Source organism: Elephantulus edwardii, unplaced genomic scaffold (genome assembly GCF_000299155.1).
Source record: "Elephantulus edwardii isolate Elephantulus edwardi_28Jun2011 unplaced genomic scaffold, EleEdw1.0 scaffold00163, whole genome shotgun sequence".
Taxonomy (NCBI): Eukaryota; Metazoa; Chordata; class Mammalia; order Macroscelidea; family Macroscelididae; genus Elephantulus; species Elephantulus edwardii.
This window is the reverse complement of record NW_006399913.1, coordinates 285,694-298,199: the sequence shown is the minus strand read 5'-3', so window position 1 is coordinate 298,199 and position 12,506 is coordinate 285,694. Positions and strand designations below refer to the sequence as shown.

Sequence of the window (12,506 nt, the reverse complement as noted above, 5' to 3'; positions counted from 1 at the left end):
CGGTCCCTTCTGGCCATATGCCCAAAGTATGTACGACAGAGCTTCAAAATCCTAACCTCCAAGGAATCAAAATCATCATATATAAATATCCAGTGAAAATGTCCCTAATATCAAAGCAATTATATCAAATATGAGTCAGTTCAAAAGGCTAGGCACTATGTCAATTTGTTGTTAAGTGATTTCAAGCTTAACTCATAGCTAATCCTCCAGTTGGTTTCGAGTCCATAAATCTAACAAAAGGTGACTGTCCATCTTTCTCCTATAGAGCAGCTACTAGACTCAAATGGTGTTGTTTTGGGTGGCCTTGTTCCTTATCACTGAGCCACCAGAAAGCCTTTCTATACTACTAGAATAATTAAAATTAAGCATATTCAAGAGTTTATCCTAAGGATTTCATGCGAATTTTCTGATTTAAGTCTATGAGTTTAATAAGCACTACAATCAATTTTAAAGGTTTGTTTTTTTAACAAAAATCAACAGTAACAAGCAGGATTCTTAAAATAAGAAGGCAGAACTGAGATGGAGACACAGCCTGAACAATCATAGTTCATGTACTTCTACCACTACTTTTAATGCTTTCTGTTAAAAAAATGTGAAAATTATAAATACTCAGAGCAAGATCTATTTTTAAATTATTCTTAAAAATCAAAAGATCATCACTGTACTTAACTGGAAACAAGGCAGGGCATATTTAACAAATTCTGACATTTACCCTTCTTCCCAATTATTAAAAGTAAAGAAACATTCATCAAATAAATTTTGGGTGAAATTAGCTATGAATATATAGTTCACATTCTAATTTGCATGCCCTTTTAAACTCATGTCATAATGCAACTTTCATATCTTAAAACTTCTAAAGGAAATTATTTATTTTCAAAAGTAGCCATTATCAGCTCAAAGACTAACACCTGGATGCAAAAAAGACCCCAAAAACAGTTTCAATAACCCTCCCTGAACACATACAAAAAACAAAACAAAACAAAACAAAAAGTCTTTAAATACACTGAAGAGAAAATTAAGCTATATATATTTTTTTGAAAATATAATCACAATATGGTAACAGCAAACTTATAGAACAATGAAGACATCATCTTTAAGATGTGCAATTCTAATGGTATTTTTAAGTGCTTCAAATGCATACAAAAAGTTGGACAAAAAGAAAGAAAGACTGACGATATAGAGTATCTGAATTACAGTGTTGACAAAAAAAAAATGAATATGCCAAGGATTACCAGAATAATGGACAAATCTGTCTTCTAAGTGAAGAAAGAATGCTCCTTAGAAGCAAAGGAGGTTATACTTCATGAAGTCTCATGCTATCATGAGGGACCAATCTTAGGGGAAAGGCATCAAGAATGAGGGTCAGCAAAAAAAAAAAAAAAAGGAAGACCCAGTGAGAAGGGATTTGGTTCCAAACTCCTAAAGCGCAAGGATATCCAAACCTTCATCTCACATATTTTGGACATGAAATCAGCTCTATGGTAACTAAAAAACAACATTGTAACATTTACCTAATTTAGCAGTCTTACCTGAGAAAATACAGATAGTAATACCACAGGTTATATGGAATGTTCTGCTTTTATCCAATAGTCTTCTAGTTCGCCGACTTGGAACCTAAATAAAATAATTATTTAGTAATATAAATTCTTATATTTTTGGCATTTTTCATAATACCAAAAATCTGGATGCAACAGAAAATTACTATTAGTAAAAAATTGGTAACATAAATTAGTATCTATTTTGTCAATGGCACACTCTAAACCTATTAAAGATAAGGTTAAAAAGCTATAGATCTTAATAAGCCCGCCAATCAGAAGCCGGCCCACATGACTGAGTACCTCAACCACCAACCATGTTCCCAATTACCCGCCCTGAGCAGAAGCTCTCAGGAAGGCCTCAAAAGCCGGAGATGGGCGGAGTCTCGCTCTCTTTCTCCCTTGTGCGAGATCAGTACACAGGGGAGAGAGCCTCCATATGTGGAGAATAAAGGAGTTCTTTGTTTTTTGGTTTGTTTGTTGTTGTTGTTTTTTTTTTTAAAAAACAACCCTATATATCTTGATGTAGAAAGGTGAGCAAGAAATATTTAGTTCAAAGTATAAAACATAAATTATATTGATATGATACTGTTTCAAATTAATGGTATTACATGATAAGATATCTATAGGAATTTATCCAAAGCATCATGAGTCACTGCCTTGGTAAAGTTAAGAGAAACTTTCATGAATACCTAATAAATTTCTGGAATGTTTGACTATGACATCATATATACGCGTGTATAAATAATATGTATGTAAAATCTTTTCTTTGTAGTCCAAAATTAAATTACTTTAAAATTCATCAATCCACTTATCATTTAAAATGCCTGCTTGGTGTTATAGAAAAATGTCAAGCACCTTTGAATACCTATGTTTCACACCAGGAGACAATTACTGAAGACTTATTAAATGCTGAGAGACTTAGGTGGGCACTTTTCATTTCCTGCCACTTATCTTCTCTTTCTTCAAACCAAGTCAACAGCCTAGCATTTTACAATGGTAGGCAGCCTAGGGGAAGGGTTATTTCCACAAATTACTGCATTAAAAAGTAAAGAATTTACAATTATAATTACATAAAAAGGTTGAGACAGTGATACGAACTTCAAAGAATATCAAAACTATCTCAAGTTAACAAGTCCTGGGGGTAAAAAAAAATTAAAAATGACCTCTGAAAGATCAGATCTTACACAGCAGATCTGACCATCTCCTTGAAGGAAAGTGTGTGTGTGTGTGTGTGTGTGTGTGTGTGTGTGTGTACAGACAACAGAATATTTAAAAGAATCTCATTTTAAATGGAAGGGTTATAAAAGTGTTTTTCTCCATTTCTTAAATCTTTCATTTTACAATAATAAACATAATGTTGAAATCCATTCAAAACATCTTTTTCAAATCTGTTCCACATCTTAAAACGGGCATATTTTAAGAAAGGAAATGTTACCTCCAGCACAATCACCTACTGTACTGCTCCACTGTCACAGGGCTATAGATTGCTCACCTGGATTTAATTAAAATATGGGCTCTAAATGGGGACATGACAGAGTGGAAAGAGCTCCGACTGGGATTCATTTTAGCCCTGCCATTCACTCATTTCATGACTCGGTCAAGAAATTAAAGTCTCTGTCTCAGCTTCCTTCATCTATAAGAGCAACTTAAAATATCTACCTTCAGATTGTTGAGAAGATTCACGATTACATAAGTGAAGTTTGGACCAAAATGTGTGGTGCCATTGCTAATAAAACCTCTTTCTATATTACCTTCTGCCTTTATCTCATATCGCAGAATTGCTCAGATCATTAACAGGTGACCTAGCACTTCAGAACTTCAGCCCTGATCATCTTTACAGATGATATGACCCTGCTTATCACCTTTAAGGCAAAGAGTCTAGCAGAAGACTAAGCATCACTAACAGGCTACTACTGTGACATGCGTTTTTTTCTGCTGCACTCTGTAACTAGGATTTCATCTTTCCCTTTTCTTACCTTCTGGGATCCTCGAAGGTAAGCCAGGATGGTTCGGCACATGGGTAAAAGGATAAGGCTGCAGTTGAGGTTAAGAACAGATGCAGAGGCTCTGCTTAGACACAATCCTAGCTGAACAAATAAGGCAAGGGTCAAAACACAATCAAAGCCAGAAAAAAACTACAATCAGCACTGGATCACTCATGTATCACGTCTCACCCTGCTCATTCTTTGAGGAACATGTTATTTTTGAGTACCACCCTTCTCTAACAGAGCAGCTGAGGGATTCGAATCACATACCTTCAGAGTGGTAGCACACCTTCTTATCACTAGGCAACTCCTTCAATAACTTTGTGTTCCAGCCCCCTAAGAGAAACAGGTCTCTTTTCTGTTGTGAACGCCTATAAAACTTAGTGATTGTCTCACTTCTACCAATGTTATAATTACCTGGGCACATTCTTCCACGACAAAGTTGATTTTGTGCTTGGTCCCCCACCATTCTGTGTGGGTGTTAAGAGCCCTAGTCAGCCTCCTTAAGCTCTGCATCTCCAGGTTGGCCCAGTGTAAAATGCTGTTCACAGACAGTGTCATAATTTCAAAGGAAGATTTTTTACTTTTTTTCATTTTCTCTTTTCTCTCTCTGGAACCACCCATCTTACTCATTTCCAATTTCACTGTATGATTTCCACAAGAGATCTTCCTTGCTCTTAAAATAGTACAGATCCTACATTTAAAAGGCTTTCATTGATTCATGTACGTCTTTCATTAAAACATCTCACACTTTATTGACATCACTCATTTTAATGGATTCTCACTCTGTGTTTGACAGTGAACTTTATAAAAGGAAAAACCAAATGCATCTGTCTTGTTCATGTTCATCATATCTAGCCGGTATCGTCAGACTCATCACATTCTGAATATGCACCACACTCATTGCCATGGAGTCAATTCCAACTCACAGAACCTATAGGACAGAGCAGGACTGCCTCGTAGACAGGTTCCACAGCTGTAAACCTTTACACAGCAGGTTGCCACATGTTTCTCCCAATGGGATTTAAACTGGTGACTGTTTAGCATCTCGGCTTAACACTGCACTATAAAAGCAGGATATATTTTATATACTATATAAACATATAAAATATAGTTAAATCTAATTCTCAGGACAACCCTTTATGCCAGACTATAGATGATTATTATCCCTTCAGAGAAGAAGAGTTTTTACAAAATAAGGATTAGGTACACAAATGGAAATTCTAATTTAAATGTCTTGAGACAAGTCCTAGAAACGAACATATGTGAAAATCTCTTCAGAAAACTCTAACATGCAATATAGGTTGAAAACCACTATCATAAGCTATTTGGCTATGTTTTCAAATTTTATATCAGATAAAAATATAACAAATAATTAAACTTTAATGATGTAAAATATAAATTATAGTTGTTAGGTGGTGGTTGGTATGTGTCATCAAGTCAAGTATGACTCCTACTTACCCTCTGAATAACAAATATGAACCCTTTCCTATCCTGGGCCATCTTAACACTTCCTGACACACTAAGCCCAATGTGGTAGTCACTGTATCGACCTACCTGATAGAGGGTCTTCCTCTCCTTTGCCAACCCTCCACCTTTCCCAGCATCATGTCCCTCTCCTAGGAATATCCCCTCCTAGTACCATGCTCAAAGTATATGAGGCAAAACCTCATCATCCTTGCCTCCAAAGAGCACTCAAGCTGTACCCTCTCCAAGACATATTTCTTTGTTCTATTGGCTGTCCATGTTCTATTCTCCAAAACCATCACTCAAAGGTGTCAATTCTTCTGTCACCTTTATTCATTGTCCCGCTCTCAGATGCATAGCAAGTGATCAGAAAGACCATCACCTGAACCAGTCACCCTTTAGTCCTCAAACTGACATGATTACCCCTTAATAATTATATAACTACTTGTGATATGCTCCAAAGAGAATTTCTACTCAAAAAATAAACAAAAAGATTGAGAAATCTAACTATATAAAATTAAGAATTTCTGCATACTCAAACCTACAACTACAAAACCTGGCAAGTTCCTGCTAGAAAATAGGGGCAACTCAAATATCCGAAATCTATTATTATAAAGTTTAACACTCCTATTAATCAAAAGGAATAGTGAGCAACTTAATACAAAAATGAGTAAAGCATTATTCCCTCAAAAATAAATATAATAAATAAAAAATAAGAGATGCTGTAATTGTGAAGACCATGGCCTAGATCAGGCACACATTAGTCTTCACACTGACATCTTTGCTTTTCAGTACTCTAGAGAGCTCCCTGACAGCCAACTTTCACAATGTAATTTGTTTTTTGATCTCCTGACTGCTGATGCCAAGAATATTGATTATGGAAACAAGCAAGCTGAAATTATCAACATATCACGAAGTAACTAATTGGCCAAGCGGTGAGAATTTTTGTTTTCTTGATGTTGAGTTTCAATCTATTATATTGAAGACTACAGTCCCTGACCTGCAGCAAACACCTCTGTCCACAAGCAAGGTTGTGTCATCTGCATAACACAGGTTGTTGATGAGACTTCCTCCAATCCTGATGCCACATTCTTCCTCATAAAGTCCAGCCTCCAGAGTGATATGTTCTGTATACAGATTGAAAAAGTATGAAGGTAAGATGCATCTCTGACACATACATTTCCAGATCCTGAACCATGCAGTGATTCCCTGTTCTGTTCTGACAACTGCTTCCTGGTCCAAGTACAGGTTTTGAATGAGCACAATTAAGTGTTCTGGGATCCCCATTCTATTCAAAGTTAGCCACAATTTACATACAATCAAATGTCTTTGCATAGTCAATGAAGCACAGATAGACATTTCTCTGGTTCTCTCTGCTTTCAGCTAAAATCCATCTAATGTTGGCTATGATGTCCCTAGTACTATGGCTTCTTCTAAATCCAGCCTGCACATCTGGCAGTTCTCTGCTGATGTACTATTCCAGTTGTTTCTGGATAATCTTCAGCAGGATCTAGTTTGTGTGTGATATTAATGATATCATTCCATAATTTAAACACTCTGTTGGGTCAGCTTGTCTTGGAATTAGAATCAGTACAGATCTCTTCCAGTCAGTTGGTCATTACATATCTAGGATCCCACAATTTCATTCCAGACTCTAAACACAAGATACAATTTTCACATGCATACCAAAAGTTATTAGAGAGATGTAGTGAAAACCCTTAGTGGAATGGGTTGACAGGCCCAGTGCAGCAGCAACTGTGACGTGGTACAAGATTCCTTATGTTGCATATAGGGTTGTTATGAGTTGAAGTTGACTCAATAGTGGCACCTAATAAAAACAAAATACAAGAATATTTATAGGGCTCTTCATAGTGTGGGGGTACAACACATGCCGCAGGAGGCTATTGAGCTGACTCTGCACCACACAGGTTTTAACAGCTACTTCTCCCAGTGGTCAAGGCTGACACCTTCAAATTTTGGAGCACAAGGCACAGAGGCAGCAGGGCATAGTGCAGGGGTACAATGCATGTGGTAGGAGGTGAATCAGCTGACCCCGCACCAAACAGCTACAAACAACTACATCTCCCAGAAGCCCGCGGATGGAAGCTGACACCTTTAAAAAAATAGAGGAAAAAAGAAAAACAACTAACTGCAAAGCACAAATGCTTATTGTTGGGAAAACAGAAAAATAATTCAGGAAACAAAAATCACACAACAAAATATTGGGGGGTTTTGGTTAGATGCCACTGAGTTGACAAAGACTCACAGCAAGCCTATGGAAAATAGATCTAAACCATGTTCTATCCTCCACCATTTTTACGATCTCCTTTACAATCTGTTCCAACCTCAAGTTCACTGTACAGTCACCATATCAATCCATATTGGTTAAGGACTTCCTCTCTTTCTGTGATCCTCCACCTTTACCAACAGATGTCTTTTTCCAAGTATTGGCCTTTCCTGACAACATCCTCAAAGTATGTAAGACAAAGTTCCACCATTTTTGTCTCAGAGCACTCAATGCATTTCCTCCAAGACAGACTTGTTTCTTCTTTTGACAGTCCATCATATATGCGATACTCTTCTCCAACACTGTAATTCAAAGACATTTCTTCTTCTAGGGTCTTCTTTTCTTACTATTCCACTTTCAGATGCAAAGAAAGTAACAGAAAAATACTATGAATTGGATCAGATATACCTTTGTCTTTGAACGGACATTCTTGTTTTTTACTGCTGCTGTTTTTGTTATGTCCTGTCGAGTTGCCTGCAATTCATAGTGACTTTATGTACAACAGCCCTAAACCCTGCTCTATCCTGTGCCAATCTTATTGTCTCTGACACACTTACCCCCATTACTCCAGTCACTGAATCAATCCATCTCATGAAGGGCCTTCCTCTCCTGCTCTATCTCTCCACCCTCCCAAGCATGACATTGCCCTCTTTAGCAAAAGAATAATATACAGTAGATTAAAGCTGCAGTTTTACATAAAAGAGCCAATGAACTTTAACATAATGAAGAATAAAGAATAAATATTAAAAATACAAAGGAACATTTTCTCTTTTACAAAGACTCAAAAACAAAGCAAAATACCCAAAGCATTAAAATATATATATATCAAATTTTTTTAATGTCAAAGAAATTATAAACCAAAATTCAAAATAAGGGTAATCTCTTACAGAATAGGGGAGAGAGATGCAAGATAAATGATACAGATCCCATCTTTAGATGTACGGTAGTGTTAATATTTAATTATATATGGGTTTGTGATTATTAATTATATCAGTTTTTATTGTTGGGTACCATCGAGTCAGAGCCAACCAAGAGCTGACCCTGCAGCAGGTTTTCTGAGGCAATTAATCACACAGAAGCAGAAATAGCATTAAAAAAATAAATAAATGAAGGTTATTATTCAAATAATATTCATTAATGTCAAATTGGAATCAACTCACGGCTGACCATCCAGCAGGTTTTCAGGGCTTTAAATTGCATGGAAGGAGACTGCCCACCTTTCTCCCATGGAGCTGCTGCTGGTGGATTCAAGCTGCTAGAGAAGTGCTACCTTTGGGTCAGCAATGCAACTCCCTACCAAATATGATACCCAAGCTCCCTCAAAAACATATTTCTGTGCTAGTAATTGATGGAACAGTTGTTTGGAATCATTATAAATGGAGAACTGCTATTAGATTCTGTGCTCTTGAAGCCCACTTAAAAGAAATTATGTGTGCAATTTGCTTAATTCAATGCCTGTCACATGTCAAAAACTCAAGAGGTGACAGTTACTATTATTAATGAGAACAATATTTTCTAGGTCACTACTGAAGTCTGCATACCTGATCTAGTGTGCCTCATACATAGATAATCAAAACTAGATTGTACAAAACACTTTTCAAAGACCCAATTCCCTTTAGTAGCAAGACAATACTTTTATGGAAATTCACTTAAAATCATATTGTTAAACTGTCATCTGCAATTATTTCGTACTCAGAATTCTTATTTTAGTGGTGTTTCAGGATAACAAGAAATGGGGTGATATCTGTACACAAAATTACTCTATGCTAAGGATGTGGGTTTGGGCAGGTTTGGTCGCTGTTGTAATGCTCCAACTCATAGCAAGCTTATGTTTAACAGAATGAAACAGACTAACAAATCTGTGTAAGTCAGATACTTTTCTTATCATGCTCCTGAGATTTTCAATTTAAATATTATTAAATTATCAATTTCCTTACATGGTGTTTATCTCCAGGATATAAAATATTGTTCCTGAAAGAGAGACATGATAATAAGTAGTGCTTACAGAAAAGGCAGTAATTTTCATTAACAGATAAAAAAATTAATAGGTTGTAAGCTAGAATATCTTAAGGATATTCAATAAATATGCCACTATATGTACAAATAGAGATTAATCTTCTCTGGAATATTTAAAGAATATGTATCATCTCATTTTTCTTTTTACCTTACTCAGCAATGTTATTAACAGTTAGGGTCCTGGGTTTTTGTTTTGTTTTATAATTAAGCCTTCAAAGAAAAAATGTCATTCTCTACACCTTTTTTTTATTATTTGACATCTGCATGTAAGAAAATTTTAGCTCATAGGATTTGTTGTTGTTTGTTGTTGTTGCTGGGTGCCATAAAGTAGATTTGAACAACAGATATGTAACTTGCCCTAACCGGGACCACTTTCATAATCTGTTATACTTGAGCGCACTGATAGAGTCACTGAGTCAACATACCTTGTTGAAGGTCTTCCTCTTTTTCTCTGACCCTCCTCCACTGTAAAAGAAACAGCTATACCATGGAGATGATGGATTCTGACTTCTAACCACTTCACAAAGGGGAACTGTCCCCATCAATAACATCCATAGCAGCAAACAGACAGGTGTTTGGACAGGCACATCGCCCTCCTTGCTCCTACACCTCTTTCAACCAATCATTCAGGTGTGATATTAATCACAGTTGTAGTACTAAGAGTGGGGTTTATTATGGAAGTAAGTTGGAGAGTGGGGAAGGCAAAGAATAACACCCAATGCAATTCCAGGTTTTAATCCAGCAGTCCCAAGGTACGATTCCTCAACTAGCCCGGGCTATAGTTTCAGTTCTGCAGTCAGCTTTTCATTTCATAATCTGGCAAAAAAAGCAAAAAACTTTAACTGTGGTCTTTATTTCTAGGCTCCTCTGGTTACACCCTGCCACAGTTTCTCCATAGCAATGCCACAGTCTCTTGACCACCATCACCAAGGTCTCACCCCCAAGGCCTCATTCTGATCTCATTCTCACCAAGATATTGCTCCAGTATCTCTCAATTCTTGTTGCTTAGTGTGGGAGGCATTTTCTCTCTAATATTAGTCCCATAGTTTTTGTGATTTGCAAGATCATTACTCCTTATTTAAGGTAGCTGGAGACCAGAAGGAGCTAACATAAAGGCTAGAAAAGCCAACTTTTTAAATTATTATTATTTCTGACATTCTTTATTCCTTATACAGATCAATTTCCATATCCTCTGGCTTTGCTAGCCATTATTTCTCATTATCTAAAAGATAAGCATTTCCCTTACCATCATCTATATTTAGAGAAATATGTAAACCAGCTAATTCACTCCTGTCTTAATCCCTCTATTTTGATAATCAATTTTTAATTTGCCAAATCTTAATCAAACAAATACTTTGAGGAAACAATTATGTCTTTTTCTCCAAAGAATCTTCTATTAAAGTTGAAAATTTCAGCACCTGAATGCTGAAATGTATATGATTATGCATTATACATGTGACAACAGCCCGGAATAAGAGGTATATTGCAAAGAAGACGGGGGGGGGGGGATTATGAATTAATGATGCAATAATGAATGACTTTTTTTAAAAAAAAAGTTAACTGGGCAGGGGAGAAGGAAAGGAGAAGGGTTAAATGTGCAACAATGAATTTTTGAAAATCTAACTTTTCTGTAAACCTTTGTTAAAATCACAATTTTAAAAATTAAAAAACATGGGAAATTTCAGCACCTGTATCTATAAAGAAAGGTCTAGTCAAGACCAAACAATCATATAACAAAAATCAACACTAGCTCTCAGAATGAAAGATCTTCTCTTCATCAGGCTGGAATCTAGTCAACACATTTGTTGATGCTGTTATGTGCCATCAAGTCGACTACAATTCATAGTGACCATGTACACAATAGCTCTGAATCCTGCTCTATCCTGAGCCAATTTCAGTATCACTGACACACTTAACCCTATTCCCCTGTTATTGTATCAATCCATTTCATCCAGCGTCTTCCTCTCCCGGGCTGTCTCCCTCCACCCTTCCTAGCATGATATCCTTCTCGTAAGTTAGGACCCTCCTGACTACATGCCCAAAGTATGTGAGACAAGGAGCAGCTTTGTTTCACCGTCTCTAGGACATACCTATTCCTTTTGTCAGTCCACGGTAAATTCAATACTCTTCTCCAGTACTACAACTCAAAAGGTGTTATTTTTTGTCTTCTGTCATCTTTTGTTATTGTCCAGTTCTCTGATGTGTAGCAAATAACTATGAATATCACAGCATGGCTCAGGTGCACCTTAGTCTCTAGACTGGCATCTTTGTTCTTCAGCATTCTGGAGAGGTTCCCAACAGCAGATTTTCCTCATGCAATTCATGTTTTGATTTCCTGACTCCTGGGGCCAAGAGTGTTGATTGTGGGATCAAGTATGCTGAAACTGTTAACAATCTCAGTCTTTTCTCCCATCTATCATGATACTGCCAATGGGCCCAGAGGTGAGAATCTTTGTTTTCTTGATATTGAGCTTTAATTCATATTATAATTTATAGTCCTTGACCCTCTGCAGCAATGCTGCAGGTGATCCTCAGTTTAAGCAAGTATGGTTGTACCATCTGCATAACACAGCTTGTTAATGAGTCTTTTTCCAATCCTGATGCCACATTCCTCGTCATGAAGTTCAGTCTCTTGAATGACATACTCTATTTACTGATTAAAAAGGTATGGTATGGACACAGGACAAATCCTTAATGCATTTCTTTTCAGATTTTGAACTATGCAGTTCCCTTGTTCTCTTCTGAGGACTGCCTCTTTGTGCAAATATAAGTTTTGCATGAGCACAATCAGATGTTCTGTGGTTTCCATTCTTCTCAAAGTTAGCCATAATTTGTTGTGATCCATGCAGTCAAAATGTCTTTGCATAGTTAATGAAACACAGATCCAACTGACATTGGCAATGATGTCATTAGTGTGAAACTTCTAAACCCAGCTTATATATCTGGTAGTTCTCTGTCTATGTACCCAGTAGCTTTTGGATAATCTTCAGCAGGATTTTGTTGTATGTGATATTAGATTAGTAATGTTGTTGTTGTTATGTGCCATTGAGTCGTTTCCGACTCATAGCGACCCTATGCACAACAGCCCTAAACCCTGCTCAATCCTGCGTCAACTGCACCGCCTCTGACACACCCATCCCGATTACCCCAGTCACCGAATCAATCCATCTCATACAGGGTCTTCCCCTCCTGCGTTGTCCCTCAACCCTTCCA

General features: G+C 36.9%; 1 protein-coding gene across 3 annotated transcripts in view; it reads right to left on the bottom strand.

Annotated features, from left to right (window-relative positions):
* The window catches only part of NOX4 (NADPH oxidase 4), a 264,726-nt gene that overhangs the window by 183,964 nt on the left and 68,256 nt on the right, over positions 1-12,506 (bottom strand). For 2 of the 3 annotated variants that reach the window (XM_006895246.1, XM_006895247.1), the window contains exons 3-4: positions 3,515-3,625; positions 1,530-1,614 (exon numbers count right to left, since the gene is read on the bottom strand). In XM_006895246.1, the coding sequence (XP_006895308.1) occupies positions 1,530-1,614; positions 3,515-3,625 (196 nt within the window). The remainder of the gene's footprint in view (positions 1-1,529; positions 1,615-3,514; positions 3,626-12,506) is intronic. The other variant, XM_006895248.1, reaches the window with a different exon arrangement.